Raw genomic sequence first — 27,989 nt, 5'->3', positions numbered from 1 at the left:
GAAATTTTTAATTTGGGGGGTCACATTCTTTCTGGGAAGCCAAAGGTAGAAAAACAGACCAGAACTTCTGTGTTGCTGGAGCTTTCGTGCGCCCCCACCAATGCAGGCTCTGTCAGCACGGTTGGGATGGGGGCGTCGTGGGTCAGACTGTAATGTTGATACATCCCCTTTAGGTCCGTTGTTGCGGGGGAGGGGAGTTGGCAGTACCACGTCCTAATCATATGAACACAGCATGTCCCAGATGTCGCTCAAGAGAGGCATCATTGTGCCGAATGTCAGCGATCTGAAACACAACTGTTTTGTAGTCGGGGAACTGAGCAAAAGGGGAGTTGTAAGTGGTGTTCTCTGTCTTCGATACTAATTCTGGATCATCTGGATCAGAGCTTCCCAAACTTGGCTGATTGTTACAACACTTGAAGAGTCATTTTATTTTAAAGAATTAAAAAATATATATTTATTTGTGTGAGAGAGAGGGATACACAGAATCTAAAGCAGGCTCCTGGCTCTGAGCTGTCAGCACACAGCCCGACACAACAAACCATGAGATCGTGACCTGAGCCGAAGTCGAATGCTTAACCGACTGAGCCACCCAGGCGCCCTGAAAAGTCATTTTAAAAATGCAGATTCCTAAGCCTTAACTCTTCCTGCTGATTCAGAATGTCTGTTCTGGGCCCTGGCTGCCCTGATTTTGTGAGGGCCAGTGATGGTGGTATTTGTTTTTGCTACCATGTAAGTCCAGAGGAATCTTAGATCTGACAGAGGAGTGGACTTTGACAGTGAGCTCTAGGTCTGGTTCCCTGAAGGAAGCCTCTGAAAAAGGAACATCAGTGGAGGACGGAAGTGTACCTGCTCCTGCCCCGCTGTGAGCCTGACTGCTTCCTTTGTTTGGGCCGTGGGAGTTAACGTTTGAGAGGATGTGTGAAGCGTTTCCTTTTACAGGGGAAGAACTTTCAGAATCCCTCAGAAGGGCAGAGTTAGAGGAAAACTTGCTTGATGCTGCCAAGCCCAGCTACGTAGACCAGTTTTTGGTGGACTTGGCTTTTTTTAGGCCTCAGCTTAGCAGTTCCTCTGAGCCGTTGTTGGGAGTGGTTTTAAAAATAATCATCTGCGTTCTAAATTTAGCGAATAGAAATCGTAATTTAAATTTGGTCTGTAGTTTTCTTGTGATATCTTTGTGTCTGGTTTTGGTATCAGGGTAATACTGGCCTCAAAGAATGAACCCCTGGGAAGTATCACTTCCTCTTCCAGGTTTTAGAAGAGTTTCTAAAGGACTGGAGTGTTTGCTAGACTTCACCAGCAAGGCCAGATGGCTCGTTTTTGTTTGTTTGCTTGCTTGCTTTTGTAGAATGTGTTTTATAGACTTTGTTTCCATGTCTGTGTTTGCCATAAGGCCTATTCAGATTTTCTTCCAGGATCTTTTATTCCTCCTTCCCTTTGTTGTTGCCCTCTGGGAATTCCGTTGTGCGTATATTGGTATTATTAATGGTGTCCACAGGTTTCTGAGGCTTGATTCATTTTTCCTCATTCTTTTTTCTTACCTGTTCCCTAGACTGGATATTGTTCCTCAGACTGTATAATTTAAATTGACCCGGGGCACCTGGGTGGCTGCCCAGATGGCTAAGCATTTGCCTCTTGGTTTTGGCTCGGGTAATGATTTCACGGTTCCTGGGTTCCAGCCATGCATTGGCCTCTGCATTGACAGTGCAGAGCCTGCTCGGAATTCTCTCTCTCTCTCTCTCTCTCTCAAAGTAAATATAAACTTTAAAATAAACAAATAGACCTGTCATCTTCAAATTCGCTGATTCTTTTTTTTGCATGCTCAAATCTGCTGAGTCCCTCCAGTGAATTTTTCATTTCAGTTATTGTACTTTTCAACTCCAGGATTTCATTTTTTAAAAAATAATTCATCTCTTTATTGATATTCTCTGGTGAGACGTTCTTATACTTTAAGTTCTTTAGAATGATTTCCTTTATTTCTTTGAACATATTTACAGTAGCTAATTTAAGTCTGTTTGCTTTTTTCCCCGTTTGACCCATGCTTTCCTGTTTCTTTTTTTTTTTCACTTTGGTAGTTTCATAGAATTTTCTTTTTTCTTGTTATTCTCTTTTTAAATTTTAATTCCAGTATAATATGATATGATATTAGTTTCAGGTGTATAGTATAATGATTTAGCAGTTCTGTATGGGACTCAGTGCTTATCAAGATTAAGTGCACTCTTTAATCCCTATCACATATTTCACCCATCCCCCCACCCATCTCCCTTCTGGGAACCATCTGATATAGTTGAGTCTTTTTTTTTTTTCTTTTTGTTCATTTGTTTCTTAAATTCCACATATGAATGAAATCATATGGTATTTGTCTTTCTCAGACTGACTTATTTCACTTAGCATGATACCCTTTAGCTCCATTGATGTCGTTGCAAATGGCAAGGTTTCATTCTTTTTTATGGCTGAGTAGTAGTCCATTGTGTGAGAACACCATATCTTCTCTATCTGATGGTGGGCTCTTGGGGCACTTCCGTTATTTGGCTACTGTTAATAATGCTGCTCTACACATAAGGGTGCATACATCTTTTCAAATTTTTGTATTCTTTGGGTAAATACCCAGTAGTTGGAATTATGATAGTTGTATTTTTATTTTTTTTTCTCCAAACAAAACATCTCACATATTTATTGCTGAACCAAACTACTGGTGCAGAAGCAAGTAACAGAAGAAGCATTTCCCAGATAAAACGTGTCTCTTGTTCAGGTAGTAATGATGCTCATAGAATGACAGGATATGACGGCATAAGTATGTTTGGCGTCTCGTGTGGAATTCCTCATAGACCCAGCGGGGCTCTTCTCCAGCGCTTCCACTTGGAGTTGGGCCTGATTTTTTTTTTTTTTAACCAGTTTTCATCCAAATCCTGGAAGAAAATGGCAAATGGAACGATTCTGCGTTTGTCTCTAGGCCAGGAATTGCTTGACCCTGAAAGTTTTGCCGGAAGACATGGTGAGGAGCTGTCAGCTGCACACACTGTGATGACGGAGAAGAGGGGAGCGCTATTCTTAATTTTTTGAGGAATCTCAGTACTGTTTTCCACAGTGGCTGCACCAGTTCGCACTCCCACCAACAGTGCACAGGATTCCTTTCTTCCCATATGCTTGCCAACACTTGTTGTTTCTTGTGCTTTTGATTTTAGTAGTTCTGACAGGTGTGAGGTGATCCCTCATTGTGGTTTTGATTTGCGTTTCCCCAATGATTAGTGACACTGAACATCTTTTCACGTGTCTGTCAGCCATCTGTATGTCTTTGTAGAAATGTCTCTTCGTGTCTTCTGCCCATTTTTAATGGGATTATTTGGTTTTTGGGTGTTGAGTTGTATAAGTTCTTTACATATTTTGGATACTAATTCTTTGTCAGATATGTCATTTGCAAATTTCTTCCATTCAGTAGGTTGTCTGTTACTTTTGTTGACTGTTTTCTCTGATGTGCAGAAGCTTTTTATTTTGATGTACTCCCAATAGTTTATTTTTGCTTTTGTTTCCCTTGACTCAGGAGCCATATCTAGAAAAATATTGCTATGGCCAAGGTCAGAGAAATTACTGCTCAGGCTCTCTTACAGGATTTTTGTGGTTTCAGGTCTCACATTTATGTTCTTAATCCATTTTGAGTTTATTTTGTGCATGGTGCAAGAAAGCAGTCCAGTTTTCTTCTTTTGCATGTAGCTGTTCAATTTTCCCAACACCACTTGTTGAAGAGACTTTTTCCCATTGCATATTCTTGCCTCCTTTATTGAAGATTATGGACCATGTGATCATGGGTTTCTTTCTTGGCTCTCTGTTCTGCTGCATTGATCTTATGTGTCTTTTTTTGCTAGTGCCGTACAGTTTTGATTACAACAGCTTTCTAGTATAACTTGAAATCTGGGTTTGTGATACCTCCAGTTTTGTTTTGTTTAAAAAAAATTTTTTTTTATATTTATTTATTTTTGAGACTGAGAGAAACAGAGTGCAAACAAGGGAGGGGCAGAGAGAGAGAGGGAGACATAGAATCTGAAACAGGCTCCGGGCTGTCAGCACAGAGCTCAACGCGGGGCTCGAACCCACGAACCGTGAGATCATGACCTGAGCTGAAGTCGAACACTTAACCGACTGAGCCACCCAGGCACCTCTTGTATTTGTTTTTTAAGATTGCTTTGGCTATTCAGAGTCTTCTTTGGTTACATATAAATTTTAGAATTGTATTAGTTCTGTGAAAAATGTTGTTGATACTTTGGTGGGCATTGCATTAAATCTGTAGATTGCTTTATGTAGTTTGGACATTTTGACAATATGTGTTCTTCCTATCCATAAACATGGAATCTCTCTCCATTTGTGTCATCTTCAATTTGTTTCATCAGTATTTTTTGAGTTTTTGGAGTTCAGGTCTTTTATCTCCTTGATTAAGTTTATTCCTAGGTATTTTATTATTTTTGGTGCAATTATAAATTGGATTGTTACTTTCTCTTTCTGCTACTTCATTATTAGTGTATAGAAATGCAGTGCATTTCTTCATGTTGATCTTTGTATCCTGTGATGTTATCAGTTCTAGTAGTGTTTTGGTGGAGACTTCAGGGTTTTCAATATATGATACCATGTCCTCTGCAAATATTGAAAGTTTTACTTCTTCCATAGCAATTTGGATGCCTTTTATTTCTTTTTCTTGTCTGATTGTTGTGGTTAGGACTTCCAGTCCTATATTGAACAACAGTGGTGAGAGTGGGTATCCTTGTCTTATTCCTGATCTAGGAATTCCTTTCCCCATTGAGCATGATGTTAGCTGTGAGTTCTTCATATATGGCCTTTATTATGTTCACATATGTTCCTTCTAAACCCACTTTTTTTTAAAACAATATATGTTTTAAAGTTTATTTATTTTAAAATTTTATTTAATGTTTATTTATTTTTGAAGGAGAGAGAGAGAGACAGAGTATGAGCTAGGGAGGGACCCAGAGAGAGGGAGACACAGAATCCAAAGCAGGCTCTGAGCCCCTGACGTGGGGCCTGAACTCACGAAGTGTGAGATCATGACCTGAGCTAAAGTCGACCGCTTAACCGACCCAGCCACCCAGGCGCTCCTATTTATTTTTGAAAGAGAGAGAGCATGAGTGAGCAAGGGGTAGAGAGAAGGGGGGGACAGAGGATCTGAAGTGGGCTCTGACAGCAGAGAGCCCCATGTGGGGCTCAAACTCCTAAACCATGAGATCATAACCTGAGCCAAAGTCAGATGCTTACCCAGCTGAGCCACCCAGGTGCTCCCGTCTCAACCTACTTTTTTGAGGGTTTTTATCATGAATAGTTATTATACTTTGTCAAATTTTGCTTGCCTGTTTCTTTTTGCATATCTTATAATTTTTTGTTGAAAACTGGACCTTTTAATCATGGGGCAACTCTAGAAATCAGAGTCTGCCTCATCCTCAAGGCTTATTGTTGTCATTGTTACTGTTGTCTGTTCAGTGACTTTCAATTCTGTTGGGTCATATGTGGCCACTGAAGTCTCTGCTTAAGTAGGTAGAAGTCAGCTAATGATTAGACAGGTTTTTTTTTTAAGTTTATTTATTTATTTTGAGGGGGGGACAGAGAGCAAGGGAGAGAGAGAATCCCAAGCAGACTCCACACTGTCACCATAGAGCCCTACATGGGGCTCAAACACACAAACTGTGAGACCATGACCTGAGCCAAAATCAGGAGTCAGGTGCTCAATGGACTGAGCCACCCAGGTGCCCGTAGGCAGAGTATTTTTAAATGCCTGGAACCAGTAAATCTCCCAGTCTTCACCGAGGGCCCGTGTGCTGGGGTGCGTCTTCATTCAGCCGGGTACTTTGCAGTTCTGTCTTAGCCTTCACTTCATGCTTGCCCACAACTTCAAGGTTGGCAAGAGGAGAGCCCTTCCAGCCTTCTCAGATCTTTTCTGAGCATGTGCACAACTCACAGGTGTATTAGGGCCTTCTGGATTCTCATGCCAGGAGTATGTCAGAGGCTTCCAAAGCTACCTGTGGACATCTCATTCTCAAACTTTTCTTTTTAAGCTTTTTGGTAAGCTTAGCTTACTGTTAGCCTGAATTTTTATCCACCGCTCTAGACAGATGTCTGTTGATGTTAAACAAGTACCTCTTATTGTTTTTGAAAAATGGCCCTGGAGGAAAGTCTGTTTGCCACGGGGCTTGCTCTAAGTCAGTTTAGATGGGGACAGTCTTGCTGTGGCCTTCTAGGGATCTACCTACCAGGTCAGCTAGTGACAGGTCTCTGGGGATAGATGGGGCTCTGAAGGAGGGGTGTGTGTGTGTGTGTGTGTGTGTGTGCGCGCGCGCCATGCACGGTGGGGGGAGACAGATGGACACGGGGCCATTAGCAGTGCCACAAAGCTCACGGTTACTGAGATTCAGTGGTTATGCTTGAATAAACTCTGATTGCTGCAAGCCTTTGGTCAATTTATGTAGTTTTGGAAAAGTTGCTTCTGCTGATTTTTGCCAGTGTTTTTGTTCCTTTCATGTAGGAGAGGATTTTCAGAAGTCCTTCCTGTACTGTTTTCACTGAAGGTCACTTCTCTCTTCACTTAAATTTAGTGGTTTTGGAATACTCGCTAAAGGTAGATTGCTAGTCATTGGGTAGTAACATCTGCCTGCTAAGACATGGACATCAGGCAGTCCCCGGGGCGCCCCGTGTATGATTGTAGACATGACATCTATAATCTTGGGCATCTCTGCTCCACTCTCCCCTCCACAGTGTGTGTGAACATACATACACACGTGTAGCTGAACGTGGGCTGGTGTGCACAGTGCAGCTCTACTGCTTGCTGGAATATTGAAATACTTGTGGTCGGTGCACTGCTGCTGTCCTGACCCTGACAGTGTGTGCCGCCCCCAGTTCTTGCTCTTCCCCTGAACTTCCGCTGTGCAGCCGCTGAGGATTGATACCCCCTCCAGCCACATATCCAGCTGGATATCACACATCCAGGCCACAGGACTGCTCTTTTGACTGGTCGCTGCTGGGGCTGCATAGTTGACCCGTGTGTTGACGTGTGTATACATGTATGGCATATTTATCTATGTGTGGCATGTTTGCATGTGTGATGATAAAGCTTAATATCTTAGTATTATTTAATATGAAATTAAATCAATATCTAATACTATTTAGTAATTTAACAATATTTTGTCATCACACATGCAAACCATGCCACATATAACCGGAGAGACTTAAGGGGTAAGGAGTGCCCTTTAGAGGTGTGCGAGTCTGTGCTTTACACACAGACACATGCACACACACGTATATAACCGCTGTTCTTCGCCCCTTCTCCCTTTCCTTTCCCCGTATTTACCTACAATCATTGCCCACTCTTTTTGGTTCTTATTTCTGGTTTCTGTCTCTTTACCTCTTCTGAAATGTCTCCCGTGTGCAAGTGTCAGCCTTGTTAGGGGGCGGTAGTTGAGTATGTGTCATGTAGCATTTTCACATTGTCTTGTTTTAGCTCCGTATTCTCCGCAGGATCCAGCCTAGAGAGTTCACTCTCTGCTCATTGATTTGTGTACATCTCGGCTGATCGCGTTCGAGTGTGCGGGAGGCTTTGGGGTTTGTGTCATCTTACTTGATCTGACGGGAGCTGAGAGGGCCCGTACTTTCCCTGCACTGGGGTGAGGTGGTGTCTGTCGTCTGTCTTTCCTCCTTCAGTCTGGTGAGGGCTGTTCCTAGACCGCCTTTCCCTGACGCATCCGACACCCGTCTGTCCCCTTCTCTCGTCTTCCATACGGTAGCGCTGCACCTGCTCCTTACGGGATGTGCAGACGTTTATTTTAATCGTTTTGCATTAGTCTGCCTAGGGCAGAGAAGGCCGAGAACTCTGTGTGGTCAGAAGGCTTGATAAGCTGGCCTTTCTCTGAATGCAAGGAACATTGTGCCAAGCCTCCCACCTCTGTGTCTGGTAGATTCTGCTCCGAGGAATCTCATGTGCGGTTAACCTAAAAGTGAACCAAGAAGGGCCTGGTTCTGGGGGGGACACCTGTTTTTATATGCGACGATTTTCAGGCTGCCTCTCCTGGAGGTTGCGTCTCAGCCCTGCAGTGTGTGAGTTCTCCGTTTACACTGTCACCGACCTGGAGCTGACTGACAGTGTTGTCTCCCACTGAAACCATTGCTTAGCATTTCCCGTATTTACTGGTGTGACTTTAGGGGGATTGTGTGTGGCCATTTTCTGTTTTCAGCACTAGAAAGTGACTAGTGGTGGGAACATGGTAACTGCTGCAGCTCTAGGTGGTCTCTTCATGCGTTCTGTCGTCCGTGTACTCATCTCCTGTCCCCAAGGGCAGTTTCTTAAAATTGGGACAGCGCCTCTTACGATTCTAAGCCTACCACTTACCGTAATGGGCTTCAATGATCTTTCTTGCTAAAACTCTGCATTTGAAGGAATACATCACCGCTTCATCCCATGCCTTCCTTTGGCTTCGTCCTGTCACCAAGGTGCCTTTGCATCTGTTTGGCTCTGCTGCGTGAGAAGCATTGTGCCTCTCTCACAATCCTGTGGGAGGAAGTAAAGCTCCCTCTGAGGTTTTGCTACACTGCTGGGCTCCTGAGCCCCTGAAAAGACCCGCTTGGCCCTGCGTCATCTGATGGCATAAAAGTAGTTCCTGCCCCCGGTGGTCCTTGGCAGGTCATGTTTACACCAAGCAGTGAGAATGGACTTTTGATCTGCTATTTACCCCAAATGCTATTAGCTCAAGCCTGAGAAACCGTTAATTTTGTTGGATCTCCCAGGATCACCTCAAACATGGCCCTCTCAGCCTGGCCGCTTCAAAACCTGCGGCGCCTTGCCTTTCCCGGGGAGACGGCCCTGTTAATCTACGGAGTCAGACATTAAGTAACAGAGGACCCTCACTGTTGGAGACCACTGAAACGTCTGTGACCCCTCAGTGTGCCCACTGAGGTCCAAGCTGGTCTCGGAGGTTTCCAGTTCGGACTCGCACACTGGCATTGGCGGGATGGCAGTCTGTCCCCTCACAGCCGGGAGTTCCTGGGGCTCGGTCCTGAGCTCCTTGCCCGAGTCAGAGCGTGGTAGCCAGATTCCTGGAAATTAGAAGATACTGGAGGAGATTTCTGCCAATCCAAGACTGCTTAAAATGTCTTTCAGAGCAAATGATTGCCAATAAGCTAGCTACTTTTTTTTTTTTTTTTTAAGTCAAAGACTTATTTAGAAAGGGAAGTAAGCCACTGCTTTTATTTTGATTCTATCCTCGGTGTTCAACTTGGACTGCACTGTGGACCAGGGAGGTTTTTGTTGGCCATGCTGAGGAAACTAAACACTGTTGATCATGTTTCTGTGTGAAAATGTGTTTGTACGTTTCCAGCCACTGATGTAACATTCAAGTTTTAGACTGTAAGCTGGGGCTAAGTTAGATTGCCTCTAATGACTCCTGGCTTTACCTGTGGTAAAGTCTGATGGTCTTAAAAATGGTCATAGAGAATATTAACTTCCTTTCAGTATTATCGTCAAAGGGGGCCTTCATATTCATATTCATGCTGTGCCCTCATCACGCTAATGAAGTCCCAGGTCCCTTCCCAGTTTGGTCCTTTTGCCACTTCTAGCGCTCTTGACCTCCTGAACCACTTGCGTCCGTGTTCATGTGATCCGTTCCCTGCGTCTGAGGCATGTCTCCTAAGCTTCTGCCAGTTTCTTGATGCACAGCCTCTTCCAGTTGGCTATTCGATGTGTGTTCCGTGTTTCGAACTTCTTCTACATCTCATTGAGCCTCAGAAGTCCCTTGATCTCTTGTACCCTAACGTCGTGACTCTGGTATCGTTTTGCTTTTTAATGGTGTGTAGGAGATGCAGGATGAGTCGGCGGTGCTGTGGTTGGATGAGATTCAGGGTGGAATCCGGCAGTCCAACAAGGACACCCAGGAAGCACAGAGGTGTAAGTCTCCGTTGTCCTATTTCTGTTTCTGTGGAGGGCAGGGGGGTGGCGCGCTGTCCCCTGTGCCAGTCTCCAGCGTGACAGAGAGCTGGGGTGGGGGCAGGGCACTCTCCCATGGGGCAGTCGTGTGTGCAGTTAGACACTTCTGAACTATCCTGCTGACCCTCCTCTTCTGGGACAGTTGCCCTCGGAATCTATGCCATCAACGAGGCCGTGGAGAGTGGCGACGTCGGCAGAACACTGAGTGCCCTTCGTTCCCCCGATGTCGGCTTGTATGGGGTCATCCCTGAGTGCGGTGACACTTACCAGAGTGACCTTGCTGAGGCCAAGAAGAAGAAACTGGCAGCAGGTGAGTAATGGGGAAGGACCTCTGTGCCCTCAGGGGGCGGGTGAGGGGGCGGGAGGAGGGGGAGCTGCACGTGCAGATGAAGTCCCTGAGGGCGTAATGTCTCTATTAATGCCCCCCCCCCACCCCACTGCCCCTCACAAAGGCAGCTGTGTTTAAAAGGCCAGTTTCTGAAAAGGCAAGAAGGATCAAAAGATTTGATTGATTATCTTTCACGGGGTGTCATTAGTTCTGATTAGCTAAGCCAGTAGATACTAGTTAAAAGTAGTTAATCTTCTGAAGGAGGGGGAATAAAGGTAAGATTTTTCATCCATTGCATGGCCTTTTATTTATTAACTGGAGAGGCTAAATGGTTGCAAATCTTTTTATCAGAATAGTTTTCTGACATGCAAGTTCTTAGATGCAGGCTTTGAAAGGAATAAAGTTAGTCAAGGTTACTTCCACAATTGGACTTTATATTTTCTTTTTATAACGTTAAAATGAAATGAGTGAACTGAGCCATTACAAAACCAAAATTTTGGAGGGGCTTCAGGTGCCCCTTTACTCTTAGAGATGTAAGGAACAGGGCTCTGGAACGGTTCTATTTAGCTGTAAATGCGGCCGGAACAGTCCCACTGTTTTAGACGTAGGAGCGTAGGAGCGTGGGGAGTGTGGCTCCGGTGTCTTATCTTTCCTTTATTTTCCATCAGGAGATAACGACAGCAGATGGGCGAAGCACTGGGTGAAGGGCGGATACCATTACTACCACAACCTGGAGACCCAGGCGGGAGGATGGGAGGAGCCCCCAGCCTTCGTGCAGAGCTCCCGGCAGCTCTCTCGGGAGGAGATCCAGGTACGTCACGTTTCTTCCCGAGACAAGAAGCTGAGAGAACATGTTCTAGAGCGAATGTTAGTGAGGAAGACCGGGCCTGTGGTTAGAGGCACTGCACTGAAGTTAACGCTATTTAATGAACTATTTGGGGTAGTTTTTTTCCCCTCTAGTGGTGAAGGACTAGGGGCCTAAATTACTACGACCTCTGAATTGTAGAAGTCAGTCAGATAAATCGTGTGCTCATTAAAGAAAAGTTGGATGATCAGGAAAAAAGAAAAATGATCAGTTGCTCTGACTCCTCATTAAATGCAGTTAGTGTTTTTATTATTAAAATAATTTTTGTAATGTCTATTTTTGAGAGAGAGAGAGCGTGAGCTTGTGAGCATGAGCAGGGGAGGGGTGAGAGAGTGGGAGGCACAGAATCCCGAGCAGGCTCCAGGCTATGAGCTGTCAGCATAGAGCCCGATGCAGGATTCAGTCTCATGAACTGTGAGGTCATGGCCTGAGCTGAAGTGGGACGCTTAACCAGCTGAGCCCCCCAGGTGCCCCGGTCACTTCTTGTTTTTAAAGTGAGCCGCTAAGTTTGCAGTGCTTGTGTGTAGGGGCCACACATCTTGTCCTTGACGAGCTGTTGAGCACTTGTGCCATTACTTGGTGCTGAGCTCATGCTCATTAAATTGGAGCTGTGTAACGAACGTTAGAGAGGACAGGGTATCGAAGGGAGATGGTCTGAGCTCCTGTAGGTCATGGTTAGACATATTCCTTCCTCCTTATGTATTTTTTTCATAAATTTTTAAATTTTATCATTATTTTTTGTAATCTCTACCCCCAACATGGAGCTCAAATTCAGGACCTCAAGATCAGGAGTCATACGCTCTACTGACTCCTCATAGCAGGCACCCTGCTATGCTTATGAATAGGCACAGAGATGTTAGAGAGGACGGCAAAGGCCGTCTGCCCCAGCCCCAGCTGGGCAGCATCCCCAGACCCCGTGTGGAATGACTAGAATCTCCACGTGTGTAAGAAGCGAGTTGGTGCCATTATTCCGAACGCCCATCAGAGGGATGAGTTTCTGTCTTGTGCTTGAGGTTCTCCTCTTACTTCTTTGATGTTTGACTTTTTCTGCTAATGAGCTCACCGTGATGGGGTATGAGGCTGTATCAGAGGCTCCCCTCCCAGTGCTCCCAGTGCGCACACAGCTGGGGGCTGGGCACTGACCCCAGTGGGAGGCAGACAGACGCAGGTGCTCTGAAAACTGTAACACAGTCTCACAGAGAAACAGGCTGAAACGGTGTATGAAGCCGTGTTTGGGGCACCCGGCTGCTCAGTTGGAAGAATGTGTGACTCTTGATCTCCGGGTTGTGAGTTTGAGCCCTGTGTAGTGTGTAGATGTCACTTAAAAATAAAACAACCTTTAATGTTTATTTTAAAAGATTTTTTCGGGAGAGAGAGAACGAGTGAGCAGGGGAGGGGCAGAGAGAGAGGAGGACAGAGGATCCAAAGTGGGCTCTGTGCTGCCGGCCCAATGTAGGGCTCGAACCCACGGACTGTGAGATCACGACCTGAGCTGAAGTCGGACGCTTAACCGACTGAGCCACCCTGGCAATCCCCCCTATTTTTTTTAAATTTTGAGACAGAAAGAGAGCACGCGCACAAGCGGCCATGAGTGGGGGAGAGAGAGAGAGGGAGACACAGACTCGGAAGCAGGCTCCAGGCTCTGAGCTGTCAGCACATAGCCTGATGTGGGGCTCCAACTCATGGGCAGCCAGATCATGACATGAGTCAAAGTCAGACATGTAACTGGCTGAGCCCCCAGGTGCCCCTTTCTGTCTCTCTCTCAAGGAGCTTTCCCAAAGATCTTCACAAACTTCGGCTTACACCACATGCACCGGTATACCCCAGCTCATGTAGTCTGTTGGCTGCACACTGTTGGCCAGAGAAAAGTTACTGAGGCTGTAATACGGAGGAGAAGGGGGTGTGGCTTACATGGGTCACCAGGTGTCCTTGGCGTTCTCGCTGCCGCCTCCCTCCTGGATCGCGGCGGCAGCATCCGCAGTCACCCACTCGCGCCGCCCTGCCAGCGGCCTGGTGCCAGTGCTGCTGATCTAAAAACAAGTGATGGGGGCACCGGGCTGGCGCAGTCGGAAGAGCACGCGACGCGACTCTTGACCTTGGGGTCATGAGTTTGAGCCCCATGTTGGGTATAGAGTTTAGTTGAATAAATAAATATTAAAAAAAATTGTTTTTAATGTTTTTATTTATTTTTGAGAGAGAGAGAGAGAGACAGTATGAGCAGGGGAGGGGCAGAGAGAGAGGGACACACAGAATCTGAAAACAGGCTCCGGGTTCTGAGCTAGCTCTCAGCACAGAGCCTGATGTGGGGCTCGAGCCCACTAACTGTGAGATCATGACCTGAGCTGAAGTCAGATGCTTAACCAACTGAGCCACCCAGACGCCCCTATAAATATTTTTTAAAAAGTCTGATGGCTTCATTCCTCTTCTGAAAGTTTGCTTGTTCCCTTGTGCCTGTGGTGACAGTTCACACACTCCAGGCTACCTTTCTGGACCCTTTGCGATCCGGCCATTCCCCTGCGGTGTCCTTCCTCTCTGGTGGCAGTCCGGGGGGCCGCTGGGACCTGGTACCCAGCCCTGTGTTGGCGCCTGTGCTCTGTCCTGTCGTTAGCAAGCACAGCTGCCGGCAGTCAGTGCTGGGTAGGTGAGTGAGTAAAGGAGATCACGTGTTTGTGACTTTAATTTTTAGATGTGAGAACAGCTTGGCCTTTCGTCCCCATTGCTAGTTAGAGATCTAGAACAGACTTAGAAAGCCAGGCGGGTTGGATGAGAATTTGTGTTCGTTCTCCCCTATGTATGTCTTCCCTGTGACCGAACGTTTTTCAGAGCTCCATCTCTGGGGTGACGGCCGCGTACAACCGAGAGCAGCTGTGGCTCGCCAACGAAGGCCTGATCACCAGGCTGCAGGCTCGCTGCCGCGGCTATCTGGTGCGGCAGGAGTTCCGGTCCAGGATGAATTTCCTGAAGAAGCAGATCCCTGCCATCACCTGTATTCAGGTACTCGCGCGCCGGCCACGCAGACGGCACGTGGGCCGGTGAGCGGTCAGCCCTGCGGGCCCGTGTGTGTTTTGTCCCCTGGCCTCTCCTCGGTCTCTCCCTCTTTTGGCAAGCACTTCGTCTTTGTTACTGTTAGAGTGTGCTGGGTGGCTTTAGGGGCGAGTGGTCCGGCCCAGAGGCCGCTCTTCTGGGACACCTCATTATCTTCTGAACCCTGTTCCTCTGTGTCAGATTTGAATCTTGAGGAAAACAGTGACAGGGCAGCATGGTGTCCAGGGAAGAATTGGGAATTACCAGTAAGGGCCCCAGCCTTGGCGGTCGTGGTGAACCCTCCTAAGTGTGTTTCCTCCTCTGCGGATGGGGGATGCTAACACCTTCCTTGCCTGGTTTGTTGCAAGGAGCCCATAAGGGGACCCGTGTGGGCGCCCTTAAAAGGTGCGAAGCGCCGCCCGAACATTAGCGTGGAAGTCAGTGTGCTCTCCTGTGGAGGCGCTGGGGGGCGCGGGCCTTTTTAAGCTTCCTCGTGAATTGCACTTGCGTAATCTATCAAGATGAGATTTTTTTTTAACTTCCTCTGATCCTTGGGAAGTAATATGTCAACTGTAATGTTCCATGGTTTCAGTCACAATGGAGGGGCTACAAGCAGAAGAAGGCGTATCAAGATCGCTTGGCTTACCTGCGCGCCCACAAGGACGAAGTTGTCAAGGTGCGGTAGCCCGGCCAGGTTTCTCGGCGTGGGGCGCGGGCGTGCTGGGGGTTGACAAGGAGGACTGTTCTAATTCCCAGGATCCCTTTCCCACAGATTCAGTCCCTGGCAAGGATGCACCAGGCCAGAAAGCGCTACAGAGACCGCCTGCAGTACTTCCGAGACCACGTAAGTGCCCTCGGGGATGAGGACGGTAGGGTTAGTGTTGCTGTATTGTTGGTGGACAAATAACCAGGGAATTGCTTCTTCCCTGTTCCTTAGATAAACGACATCATCAAAATCCAGGCTTTTATTCGAGCAAACAAAGCTCGTGACGACTACAAGACTCTCAGTGAGTAACTGTGCTCAGCAGAGTTGAGAGCCATCGGGGCCTAGGTGTTCTCCTCGGATCTCTTTTCTGGTCCTAAAGGCGAGGCTTGGGGTTTGGGGTGCTGCTTGCGACCGAAGCCCCTTTGCTCACCCTGTGGCATGTCATTGTTCCGCTGCATTAGCCTCTGTTGTGGTGCGGCAGGAGCATGGCCAGGAGCACTCCTTGCTGGGGGTCCGTGCACACCTCACAAATAAATACCTTAAGTGTGAAGAGAGTTCTTTCCAAACAGTGCTGACGTTTCCTCAAGATTGAGAACTTTTTCTGGCAAATTTCATCCGATGTCTGACACACACTTTCTTTCTGTCAGTCAATGCTGAGGACCCTCCTATGATTGTGGTCCGAAAATTTGTCCACCTGCTTGATCAGAGTGACCAGGATTTCCAGGAGGAGCTTGACCTGATGAAGATGCGAGAAGAGGTCATTACCCTCATTCGTTCTAACCAGCAGCTGGAGAATGACCTCAACCTCATGGATATCAAAATCGGGCTGCTCGTGAAGAACAAAATCACACTGCAGGTAGGCCCAGCGCCACCCCCGGCCTCGGGGCCCTGCCTCCCCCATTCTGACCTGCAGGCGGGGGCGCGGCTTTCTGCTCAGCTAAACCGTCCATTCTTTACAGTTCTGTGACAGATGAAATAATTCAGTAGCAGAATTTAAATAGCGAAGATAAAAATCATCCCATTATTCCACCACCCAACCATCATTTTGTGTTTTACATTCTCAATATTAGAGGATAAGGTGCTTCCCATATGATGAGTAGTCATGAATAGGTTTTTTAATGTGTATTTAAAAAATTTTTAATGTTTATTATTTTTGAGTGGGGGGGGGGAAAGAGAGAGCGAGTGAGCACGTGTGCATGAGTGAGGGGGACACAGAGAACCAGAGACACAGATTCAGAAGCAGGCTTCAGGATCTGAGCTGTCAACACAGAGCCCAATGTGGGGCTTGAACTCAAGAACCATGAGATCATGACCTGAGCTGAAGTCGGATGCTTAACCGACTGAGCCATACATGTGCCCCTCTGGGAATCTATCTTAAAGGAAAGCCTTAAATACCATAAAAGCTACGTATTCACAGAGACATTAACTGTAATATTATTTGTACTACAAACTGGAAAAATAACCTAAATATTAAATAGCTATTGCCATTAAAAATATTTATGATGGGGGACCTGGGTGGCTCAGGTGGTTGAATGTCTGACTTTGGCTTACATCGTTTTCTCACAGTTCGTGAGTTTGAGCCCCATACTGAGCTTGCTGCTGTTAGCTGACATCTCAGAGCCTGCTTTGGATTCTCTGTCTCCCTCTCTCCCCTGCTTGCACTCTGTCTCTCAAAAAATAATAAACATTTAAAAAATAAAAAACAAAAAATGATAGGGGCACCTGGGTGGCTCAGTTGGTTAAGTGTCTGACCTCAGCTTAGGTCATAATCTCATGGCTCATGGGTTTCAAACCCCGTGTCGGACTCTGTGCTGACAGCTTAGAGCCTGGAGCCTGCTTTGAATTCTGTGTCTCCCTCTTTCTGTCCCTCCCCTGCTGATGCAGGTGCTGATGCTGATGTTCTTTCTCTCTTTCAAAATAAACAAACATTAAAAAAAAAATTTCCAGAAGTTGGGTTTCCTGAGCCAGTGGATATTTTTATGGCCCAGGTTCTTTGTTTTAAAGATTTTTGTTGTTGTTGTTTTAAAGATTTTAAGTAGTCTTCACACCCAAAGTGGGTCTTGGAACTCACGACTCCAAGAACAAGAGTCGTGGGCTTACTGTCTGAGCCAGCCAGGTGCCCCTGTGGTGTAGGTTTATGGGGAGGTGGAGGTGGGAGTAGATTGACTGGTGTGATGAAAATGGGCTACAGTGTTGTGATTCTCAAATAGTTCATGGGATCTGTCACTGCAGCAGACTTTCTTGCAAGTTTAGCTTTTTGGTTTATGTGTGTGTTTTTGTTTGCAGGATGTGGTTTCCCACAGTAAAAAACTTACCAAAAAAAATAAGGAACAGCTATCTGATATGATGATGCTAAATAAGCAGAAGGGAGGCCTCAAGGCATTGAGCAAGGAGAAGAGGGAGAAACTGGAGGCTTACCAGCATCTGTTTTATTTACTGCAGGTGAGTGGTCCCTGGAGTTGGTATCGTAAGGATTTGGCTTATTTACTTTCCTGCAAGAATGCCTTAGCCATCAATCTCTGCAAGAGCGTTTCTCTTTTCCACTGAGGGGTGAGCAAAGGGCCGTCTTCTTTAGTATTTAGGCGCACTCTAAACCTTTAGGTGTAAAAGGACATGCGTATTTGTGTCAGCCTTTATATTATCCAGAAATGACTTCTCTCTTGTTTTTATTTCAGACCAACCCCACCTATCTGGCAAAGCTGATTTTTCAGATGCCCCAGAATAAGTCCACCAAGTTCATGGACTCTGTGATCTTCACCCTGTACAACTATGCGTCCAACCAGCGGGAGGAGTACCTGCTGCTGCGGCTCTTTAAGACAGCCCTCCAGGAGGAGATCAAGTATGAGTGGACTGCCCCGCCGCGCGGCCCCGCCCCCGCCACGCCTCCCCGGGGCTTCGCTTTGACCTCAGTTAGCACTGTCATCTGTGGGAGATACTTGCTCAAGAAGCTTCCCCCGCCTTTTCTTGTTTGTTTATTTTGAGAGAGAGAGAGAGAGAGAGAGAGAGAGAGAGAGAGAGAGAGAGAAAGGGAAAGAATCCCAAGCAGGCTCCACACCGTCAGTGCAGTTGTGGGGCTTCAAGTCACAAACTGTGAGATCATGACCTGAGCCAAAACCAAGAGTAAGAGGCAGATGCGTAACCAACTGAGCCACCCAGGCACCCCGTGAAGCTTCTACTTTTTAAGTCACTGATATAAAGTGTTGCTGCTTTGGGGAGGTGGTAGAATGAGAGATTTGCAAAAGTGATTTTAAGAAGATTCTATATTTAAAAATTTTTTCTTTAATTATTTTTGAGAGACAGAAACAGAGCATGAGTGGGGGACGGGTAGAGAGAAAGGGAGACACAGAATCCGAAGCAGGTTCCAGGCTCCGAGGGATCGGCACAGAGCCTGATGTGGGGCTCAAACCCACGAACCACGAAATCATGACCTGAGCTGAAGTTGGACACCCAACCGACTGAGCCACCCAGGCACTCCAGAAGATTCTATATTAAGATAGGATTTTAAAAAAGCTGGTCTAAACATGAAGATTCCACATTTTTGTCTAAAAAAGGACCCGCTCATGTTCCCATGATTGAGTTTTCAAACAGCAGGTGGGTCCTGGGCTCAGGTCAGTGTCAGTCAGTGTTTCTAGAGAAAGGGCATATACCTCTTTCCTTTCAACTATTTCTCTTCCTAGGACCCAGGGTCTCTACATAGGAACAATGTCTTTACATTGATAGAGTCTGTGGTTAGTTTAAAATGAATTTGTATCTGCTGTTTTATAGGTCAAAAGTAGATCAGATTCAAGAGATCGTGACAGGAAATCCTACGGTTATTAAGATGGTTGTGAGTTTCAACCGAGGTGCCCGGGGCCAGAATGCCCTGAGACAGATCCTGGCCCCTGTTGTGAAGGAGATTATGGACGACAAATCTCTCAACATCAAAACCGACCCTGTGGATATATACAAGTCCTGGGTTAATCAGATGGAGTCGCAGACTGGAGAGGCGAGGTATGGTAACCCTAACACCTTTCCCTTTGGTTTCCGGTATTTTCCCTTTTAAGCAGCTAACCTTTGATTTATAAACTGATAATGATTCAAGGAGGGTTTCCCTAGAAACTTCTTAAAATGTTGACCTCTTAATTGGTTCACTTATTTAGCAAATATCCATTGAGTGCTTACTATGTGCCAGGCACCGTTAGACACACAATAATAAATGAAACATACAATAGTGAGTGAAACACACAAGCTCTCTGCCCGCTGTTCATAGTTACTGTGTGGGAGAGACAGGTCGTAGAGATGAAATCACAAACGGAGAGTTTTACAAGTTTTGCCTTAAGGAACTATAATGGCTACAGGACAGCACTAGCTTCGGTGGAGGGCTTGGGGGAGGCCTCTCTGAGAAGTGAAATTTCACTCAGGTGAGACCTAAAGGTTAAGATCCGGCCAGTCTTGCTGAGAGCTGGGTGCTCGGAGGTGGAAGGAGCTTGGGGGTCCGGGACCTGAAGGGACCCTGGCCAGACTGGAGACGCAGCTGGACGGGACGCCGCGGGCGGTCACTGTGTCTGGCTGGGAGTGGGCTGGACCAACTGCACGAACGTAACTTGGGACCTCTGGGCCCGGGCAGTGGTCTAACCACCAACAGCACTGCGTCCAGAGAAAGCTGTGTCGTGGAATGTGGGTCATGCAGGAAAAGCACGGTTCAGAGAGGCAGTGTGTTTCTGGTTCTTTCCGGCTTGGGTGAGCAGCTTGTTCCAGGGTGATTTTTCCTGGGGGTGGTGGAGTAGCGTTAGATCACGTGCTAAGGTCTCCGGAGCTTAGGGGGAGGGGCTGTCTCCGTCCTCGCTCTTCGAGGTGTGGTCTGTGGACCAGAGACTGGAAGTCCTCTGTGGCTCTCTCAGCTGTTTGAGCTCAGCTGGAGTCGTAGCCAGACTTGCTCGGCGACGGAAGTGAGTTGGGTACAGCCTGGCCCAGGTTCCTTCCTTCTGGCGCTGCTCCTTACGCTGGCACCGCTCGGCCTGCCGTGCGTCCCGGGTGCCCGGCCCCCGGGCAGAGCGGACGGTGCGCTTGGATGAAGAACCGAACGCTTTGCTGACTCCCAGAGAGGGCTTGTCCGCTGTTGGGATCATTTGCCGCCTGATCAGTTTCTCAGCAATGGGCCAGTCTGTCACCAGGAGGCGGGTTCTTGCTGCGTGCGAGGAAGAGGCCGTTTGTGGTTTGCCCCGTGCGCCTGAGGCTCCGATCTTGGAATATGGCAGACCAGTCAAGGGACTGGACTGGGAAGTGCTGCCTGCCACTCAGGCCACTCCTGGACGACAGCCCTGTGGACACTGGCTCAGGGACGAAGGTATCCTTTGTCCATTTCATATCAGAGCGCCACGGACATCTCTGGGTGCTGTTCCCTTGAGAGTGCCTGTCAGAAACTGGGGTCTTCCTTTGTTTTACCAAAAATGGAAGTTGATTTCAACACATTACTTTGCCGCTGCTCACTGGGGGGTGTAAAGGTGCAGGGGAGCCCTCCTGCCGCAGGCATCCCGGGTCCTGGGGCTGCGGCCACATACAGAGCAGACTCGGACCTTGCCCCTCTTGGGAATGTTTGCCTCTAAAGTCTCAGCAATGTGACACTCGGTTCTCTGCCCACACTCGTATTGAGCACCGTTATTCCGTTTGCTCACTACTACGTTTTAGAAACGTCATCTCCACGTAAAGTTACAAGTTTTACTGATATAAATAGAACATATAACTTAGAAGTAATAAAGTATGTGATACTCCTAAATTCCACGTAGCCAGTTATTTCAGACAAAATGTTGTTTATTGATTTTTGCTGAATTCTTCTGTTGGTAGTCTATTTATATTTGTAATTCAGCCACAAGTTAACTGTGTATCTTTTTGCTGTCGCTCCTGTGACAAATTACCACAAACTTAGTCACTGGAAACAACAGAAATGGCTTCCCTTGCAGTTCTGGAGACCAGAAATCCGAATCCAGATCTGTGGGCTCAAAGCAGGGTGTCAGCAGGGGGATCTGTTCCTGCCTCTTGGGTTTCCAGTGGCTGTTGCTGCCCCTGGCGCGTGGCCGGATGGGTCGCTGTGGTCCTGCCTCTGCATCACGTTGCCTCCTCTTCTGTGTACCCCATCTGCCCCTGCCTCTCTCTCGTTAGGACACTCTGGATTGGGCTTAGACCACTCAGATAATCCAGGATAATCGTTACTACTCTTTGACCTCATTGACGGTACCAGAACCTGACTCCCACGTTTCGTTTTTGTCTTTTGGCCCCTCCTGTCCTTCCCAATTAAGCCTCGAATGTCTATTTTCCTGCCACATTTTTCGGACTCAGTGCCCTCTCCTTGAGGAATCTTGTCAGCTCCTCAGGCTTCCGCTCCTATATGTAACTGTCACTTCTGTCACCAGTACCTAAGGGGTCACCAGGTGCCACTGGTTGTGTCTCTCTAGTATCTCTTATATCTGTTCCCTTGGTCCCTACTGCTGCATCCTTGTTCATGACCTCATAATTTTTTAAATATATTTTTTAAAATGTTTATTTGTGGGGTGCCTGTGTGGCCCAGTTGGTTGAGTGTCCACCTTTGGCTCAGGTCATGATCTCGCAGTCCGTGAGTTCAAACCCTGCATCAGGCTCTGTGCTGACAGCTCAGAGCCTGGAGCCTGCTTCGGATTCTGTATCTCCCTCTTTCTCTGCCTCTCCCCTGCTCATGCTCTGTCTCACTCCCTCAAAAATAAACATTAAAACTTTAAAAATAAATAATTTAAAAATGTTTATTTGTATTTGAGAGAGGGAGACAGATCGTGAGTAGGGGAGGGGCAGAGAGAGAGGAGACACAGAATCAGAAGCAGGCTCCAGGCTCTGAGCTGTCAGCACAGATCCCGACGTGGGGCTCGAACTCATGAACTTCGAGATCATGGCCTGAGCCGAAGTCAGACGCTCAACTGACTAAGCCACCCAGGCGCCCATGACCTCATAACTTCTTGATCAGGCTGTGGCACTGACTCATCGCTTTCATGTGTGACTACCCATTGTTAAGTCATTCTTCACGGTGGGCCAGAGAATGCTTCTTTAAATTCAGACCACATGTCTTTTAGTGGCCTTCCGTGGCTTCTAGAAAAGTCCAGACCTCTTAGTATTTTATTATGTATATTATGCACAGGGCCCTCCACAACTTGGACCCTCTTTACCTCCTCATTTCTCTTTCCCTTCCTTTGCTTTGCCTTTGATCTTCTTTCCTGGAAGACCAGTTTCCCTCCCGTTTTCCTGAGTTCAGGTGTCCCTTCCTGCTTGTGTGTCTCTCTCACCAAAGGAAGAGACTCGGGCAGTGTCGGGTCTCGTACACCTTTCACCCGGAGGGCCTATCATAGCACATGGCACGTAGTTCTGGGTGCTCAGTTCACAGTGAAGATTTGGGTTCCATGTTTGGCCCCTCTGTTGATCTGATCTAACACACGTGGGGATTTTTGCTTTCCCAGCAAACTACCCTATGATGTGACCCCTGAGCAGGCTTTGGCTCACGAAGAGGTCAAGACCCGGCTAGACAGCTCCATCAGGAACATGCGGGCGGTGACGGACAAGTTCCTGTCAGCCATCATTAGCTCGGTGGACAAAATCCCGTGAGTGCCTTCAGTCGCGACCCCAGACTGAGCCCCGTGTTCCTGCCCTTCTGCTCCCCGGCTGCTCTCATTGAGTTTGTGTCCCTCCCACAGTTACGGGATGCGCTTCATTGCTAAAGTGCTGAAGGACTCGTTGCATGAGAAGTTCCCGGATGCCGGTGAGGATGAGCTGCTGAAGGTAAGAGTCTGAATGCCAGCACTGTCCTTGTCCTGCCAGGGGTCCTTTGGCGTAAAAGTTAGAAAACAAGGCCCGACCTTAGACCTTCTGTAGTAAGTGCGTGAGTGTAGTTTCTGGCAGTAGCTCGCCATTGGTTGTGAGCTCCTGAAAGTAATGTAAATAGCAGATGATACCTCTCTTAGTACCTGTGAAGTTGCTTTACTGTTCGGCACACAGACCTCAAACAAGTAGACAAGGTGGATTTTCCTGTCTTGCCATCAGTTTCTCCAAGCCCTGTCTTTTCGCTGAAGAGTGGCTCCCTCTGCTGGTGGCTGGGTGAATGGCAGCAAGCGCCATGGTTTCTGCTAACTTTCTTGGCTGTGCTCCTTCCTTTTTTTTTTTTTTTTTTTTCCTCCTTAATCTGAACGCTTTTTTCTTCTCTCTCCTAGTTCTGTGCTTTCCTACAATGAGGCCTCGATTCTAGACTTTCTATTCAGGTGAATTAAAATTTTTTTTCTTTGAATGAAACTCCAGGGGAAGTGCTGTGACTGTCCTTGAATCCTTCTGTGGAGGAGATGTGTGTTGAGTGACTTTAATTGTGCGGGGCATGAACTTGTCCACATCGAAGTCTGCAGCATGAGGCTCATGGGGTTGGGCAGATGGCTGTATGCCAACTGGGTCATTAGCTCTGTCTGTCTGTTTCTCAGAACAAAAGCCCAACTACGTGACAATAAGTAGCACATGGGTGACAGTGGCCTGTTTGCTGTCACCATATGTGAACCCAGGGCGTCCTAAATCCCCAGGCAGCAGACTTCAGGTCTGTCGTTTTCACCTTCCAAGGCTGTCCTTCCATTGTAGTCATTGTCAGTTCTGTTCTTCTTTTCGGTTTCTCTGCATCCAGCCAAGGGAGGTTGGGTTGTTTTAGTTCCAGACCTTGAGAGGAAGGGTGTGTGTATGCATGCATGTGTGTGTGTGCATAGTGTTTATTTTTCCTCACAGGACTGCCTTTTCTGGTTTTCTTTGCTAACAAAATCGTTTGTGGCCTGCGGGGCAGAGTGGTTTTTAACACCCATCTTTCTTCGCCCTCTGTTCCCAGATTATTGGTAACTTGCTTTACTATCGATACATGAATCCGGCCATTGTCGCTCCCGATGCCTTTGACATCATCGACCTGTCGGCGGGAGGCCAGCTCACCACAGACCAACGCCGGAATCTTGGCTCCATTGCAAAGATGCTGCAGCACGCGGCTTCCAATAAGATGTTTCTGGGAGATAACGCTCACTTAAGCATCATTAATGAGTATCTCTCCCAGTCGTACCAGAAATTCAGGTGGGGGAAAGGAGCAGGGTGCTTGGCAGGTCCTGTGGGCGTGCTTCCGTCTCTGAGTGTCAGGACAAGACGAAACCCCAGAACTTAGCTGTCCCGGGTATCGGGGGCCGCGTGTTTGATGTGCTCAGAGCCCCTGGAGGTGAGGAAGAGGATTTTGAGCCATTGAAATGGACTGCACTGAACATACAGCAGCAAATCCACATTAGGCTCGGGTTCCTTTGTAATCAGAGAAGAATCGGAGAGTGCTTTTAATGTTTGTCCGTTAAACAACCCGTTGTGAGTTCAGGGCATTGTCTTAGAGATAAAGTTGGTTTGCCTAATGATCTGTGTATTTTCAAACTGTTGTAAATTATGGTTGAGCGGTTCTTGTGGGTGGAATTAAAACTGGGTAGAGGGAGAAGTTGTGAGAAGCGCCCGCCCCCGAGGCTGTGAGGCCGAGCGGACGTGTGGGGCTCCGTGCGCGGCTTCGGCCAAGTCAGCAGCGGCCTTGACTGTGGAGGTCTGTGGGCTGCCTCTTGCCTGCCCCTCAGGGACACATCCCTCAGGGGTCTGCCTCTCTGTTTATTTTCAGACGGTTTTTCCAAACTGCTTGCGATGTCCCCGAGCTTCAGGATAAGTTTAACGTGGACGAGTATTCTGACTTAGTCACCCTCACCAAACCGGTGATCTACATTTCCATCGGTGAAATCATCAACACCCACACTGTAAGTATTTTTTCTTTAATTACTTAATTTCTTCGCCCTGTCCTTAATTGTCTTCCCCAGATGCTACCTACCATTTCTGGAGAGCCGGATAGCTCGCTTTCCTTTGATCTTACCGACTTCACATCTGCCTTGTTTCTCTTTATTTGCATATTAACTGTATCCACCGAGTGTCTTAACGTGGCCCCCAGGCCCTCTGCGTCAGAGCCATCTGGGCTGATGGACACAGATGAAGTTCCTGGTCCCCACCGCAGGCCTGCTGAAACCGAGTCCCCACGGGTGGGCTCCAGTGGGCTCCAGAATCTCCCTTGTGAGCACTGATCTAGGACCTGATGAAAACCTGTTTTTACTGTCCCTTTGGTTTATCCTGGCCCTCCATGTTAGTTTTCTAACATCTGAAATACCCACTCTTTCCTCTGTGTGTTTCTTGGGTGCTCCTTCCCACCCCCCCTAGTTTTTTATAATTAATTCCTTTCCCCTTTGAGGGTGTATAGAATAGGAAAGGAGGAAATATATAAAATGTAAAAGAAATTTTAGGTGATATCATCCCTTCGGATGTCCCTGAGGGTAACAGCGCCTTGAAGGCTTTGCTTGAGTGCCCCTAAGATAAGGACATTGGTCCGATGCACTTTTCCCTCAGTTAAGAGATCTCATCTGCTGGACACGTGAAGTAAGAGTGTGAATGGGAATTATTTGAACTGGTTGCAGGGCACATTGATGACTTGGGATATTAAAGTCTCTGGGGTTTGTTATTCTCCCCCAGTGCAGGGTACATTTAAATCCCTTCTCTCCATAAGGTAGAGCGTGGCCGTGTTTCCTTTCCATGCATTGTACCGTGAGTCATTCAGCAGAGGCCAGTGTGATGCTTTATGTATTGCGTCGTTGACTTGGGTTAGTTTGCTGAGGGTTGGCCTGGCAGTTCTTTGAACGTAGGAGCTCTCTTACCTGACCCCTTCTGTGCGGTTAGGCCTCGTTAGTGGGGCTGAGGGCTGACGGGCTGATGATGTAAATGGACTTGACTCCTGGGTGTTCCACGCAGCTCCTGCTAGACCATCAGGACGCCATTGCTCCGGAGCACAACGACCCGATCCATGAGCTGCTGGATGACCTGGGCGAGGTGCCCACCATTGAGTCCCTGATAGGTAAGCTCTGACTTAAGTGCCCAGAGGTGACAGGGAAGATAACGGAAGGGTGCCCAAATTGCCACCTCGTCCGTTTCTGTCCTGTTCCGCTCCGAGTGTACATGAGGGAAGAAAACAGATATGCTCGGTCCCTGTCTAGGAGGAACTGAAGTCTAGTGGAGGAGAGAATTGTAAATGTGTACCTTAGATACCTGATCCTGTAAGTCCTATAAAGGAAATGAGTGGGATATTTTGAGAGGGAATTATCATAATTACTGAAATGATTTGTCAAACATGTATGAAATTACTGTGTTGTGGATCCTTTGCTTTTGTCATGCAGCATATATTTCCTTTTATTTTTTGGTACAAGTCTCCTTGCCACAGTGGACGTGTTGGCTTATTCACGCAACTTCTTCCTCCCACATTATCTTTTTTTTTTTTATGTTTTATTTATTTTTGAGACAGAGAGAGACAGAGCATGAGCAGGGAGGGGCAGAGAGAAAGGGAGACACAGAATCAGAAGCAGGCTCCAGGCTCTGAGCTAGCTCTCAGCATGAGCCTGACACGGGGCTTGAACCCACAAACCGTGAGATCATGGCCTGAGCTGAAGTCGACGCTTAACTGACTGAGCCACCCAGGCGCCCCCCTCCCACATTATCTTCGCGTTGTGTTAATGTCTTCTCTCCAGTGTCTCCTTTGTTGTACTGATCCTCTCTGTTCCCCCCAAACCATAGGAGAGGGTGCTGGCAACTTAAATGACCCCAATAAGGAGGCGCTGGCCAAGACGGAGGTGTCTCTTACGCTGACGAACAAGTTCGACGTGCCTGGGGATGAGAATGCAGAAATGGACGCGCGGACCATCCTGCTGAAGTGAGTACGGGACGCGGCGAGAACGGGTGACCGCGTGCAGTGGTCCCTTGGCCTGGCCTCGGTGAACACGCCCGCGTGCTCATGCCGGAAACCGTCAGCTGGGCCTTCTGAGCCTGTCGTACTTCTGGTCACCTTGTCTGCTCTATGCGGCACAGGACTTACCTGCCTCCTTTGCTAAGGAGTGAGGCGCGGAAGTGAAACTTGCACCTCGAAGTCCTGACTGCCGTCATCGTCACGCAGCCTGGCCTGAGGCCTCGGGTGCCCTGTGCCCACGGCGGCCAGCGGGACCTTGTGAGGTGGTGTGTGCACCGCCGCCGCCGCACAGGCCCGTTCAAGGGGAAGTAGAACGTCTGGCAGTGTTTCATCTCTTCCCCCGTCTCCTTTCAGCACGAAGCGCTTAATTGTGGATGTCATCCGGTTCCAGCCAGGCGAGACCTTGACTGAGATCCTAGAAACGCCAGCCACCCCGGAGCAGGTAAAACTTAGGAGTTTCGCATGTGACACCAAGGCACAGGGATGCTCCCGGGATGGCTGTGTGCCTGGGTTGAGGGGCGCCGGGGTGGGGGGAGAGCCAGGCGCTGGTGGGCTGGGGCTGGACTGGAGGGGGGCGGTGGTGTGGGCCTGCTCAGAAAGGTGTTGCCACACAGACGCCCGTAGGGAGGAAGGCTCGTGGCACGTGTGCGCTGCCCGTGTGTGTGGCTTTGTGTTTTAATATCATTAACTGAGGCTGAATCAGTGAGTCTGCCCAGTAATCAAGGGAACCTTCTGTCATTAGAATTGTTAAGTGCCTTCGTAGGTAAATGGGAAGTGCAGGATGCTGCTCTTAAACTCCATGAACTCGTGATCTGCTTGGGGAAATGTGGTGTAAATACCTGAATAATTAGAAAATTATTAACAATGGACTTAGGCGTTGGCTGTAAAAATGCCAGAAATCGAGGAAAGTGGCCAGTGAGGAGCAGGCCAGGAGGAAGGATGGGACTGAGCCGCCCTCAGGGGCGTGGCTAGCAGGCATCCTGGGCAAGGGGAGTCCACACCAACAGAGGCACCATGTGACCTGGCGGACATGATGTGACTGGACTCAGGCAGAATGAAGGTGTGGGGAGGGGGAGGGCTGAGGAGTAAGCCGTGTGGGGCCCTTGCTTGGCCCTGGAGAGATGCGAACAGAGCGATTTTGTCCCCCTGGGGCCATTCAGCACCAATGAGTTAGGCAGCACCAGCCAAGCGAGCAGTGCTTGAGTAATCTAGGTGGGGGGCTCGGCAGTGGCACTTCATGTTTAGACCCCTCTTTTGCATTTGTAAAATGCGAAAAGTAGGTCAAGCCAGGTC

The 27,989-nt window shown here is 47.9% G+C and overlaps 1 protein-coding gene across 2 annotated transcripts in view; it reads left to right on the top strand.

Moving 5' to 3' along the window:
* IQGAP1 (IQ motif containing GTPase activating protein 1) overlaps positions 1-27,989 on the top strand; it is a 97,217-nt gene that overhangs the window by 56,802 nt on the left and 12,426 nt on the right. For both annotated transcript variants that reach the window (XM_029952557.1, XM_029952558.1), the window contains exons 15-32: positions 9,835-9,925; positions 10,107-10,274; positions 10,961-11,103; positions 13,981-14,151; positions 14,774-14,857; positions 14,954-15,025; positions 15,119-15,188; positions 15,535-15,743; positions 17,174-17,329; positions 17,563-17,726; positions 18,653-18,877; positions 22,345-22,485; positions 22,579-22,663; positions 23,739-23,971; positions 24,543-24,675; positions 25,712-25,814; positions 26,528-26,663; positions 27,051-27,138. In XM_029952557.1, coding sequence (XP_029808417.1) covers positions 9,835-9,925; positions 10,107-10,274; positions 10,961-11,103; positions 13,981-14,151; positions 14,774-14,857; positions 14,954-15,025; positions 15,119-15,188; positions 15,535-15,743; positions 17,174-17,329; positions 17,563-17,726; positions 18,653-18,877; positions 22,345-22,485; positions 22,579-22,663; positions 23,739-23,971; positions 24,543-24,675; positions 25,712-25,814; positions 26,528-26,663; positions 27,051-27,138 — 2,472 coding nt within the window. The remainder of the gene's footprint in view (positions 1-9,834; positions 9,926-10,106; positions 10,275-10,960; positions 11,104-13,980; positions 14,152-14,773; positions 14,858-14,953; positions 15,026-15,118; positions 15,189-15,534; positions 15,744-17,173; positions 17,330-17,562; positions 17,727-18,652; positions 18,878-22,344; positions 22,486-22,578; positions 22,664-23,738; positions 23,972-24,542; positions 24,676-25,711; positions 25,815-26,527; positions 26,664-27,050; positions 27,139-27,989) is intronic.

The sequence above is a fragment of the Suricata suricatta genome, chromosome 9 (genome assembly GCF_006229205.1).
Source record: "Suricata suricatta isolate VVHF042 chromosome 9, meerkat_22Aug2017_6uvM2_HiC, whole genome shotgun sequence".
Classification (NCBI taxonomy): Eukaryota; Metazoa; Chordata; class Mammalia; order Carnivora; family Herpestidae; genus Suricata; species Suricata suricatta.
This window is presented reverse-complemented; position numbering and strand designations above follow the sequence as displayed.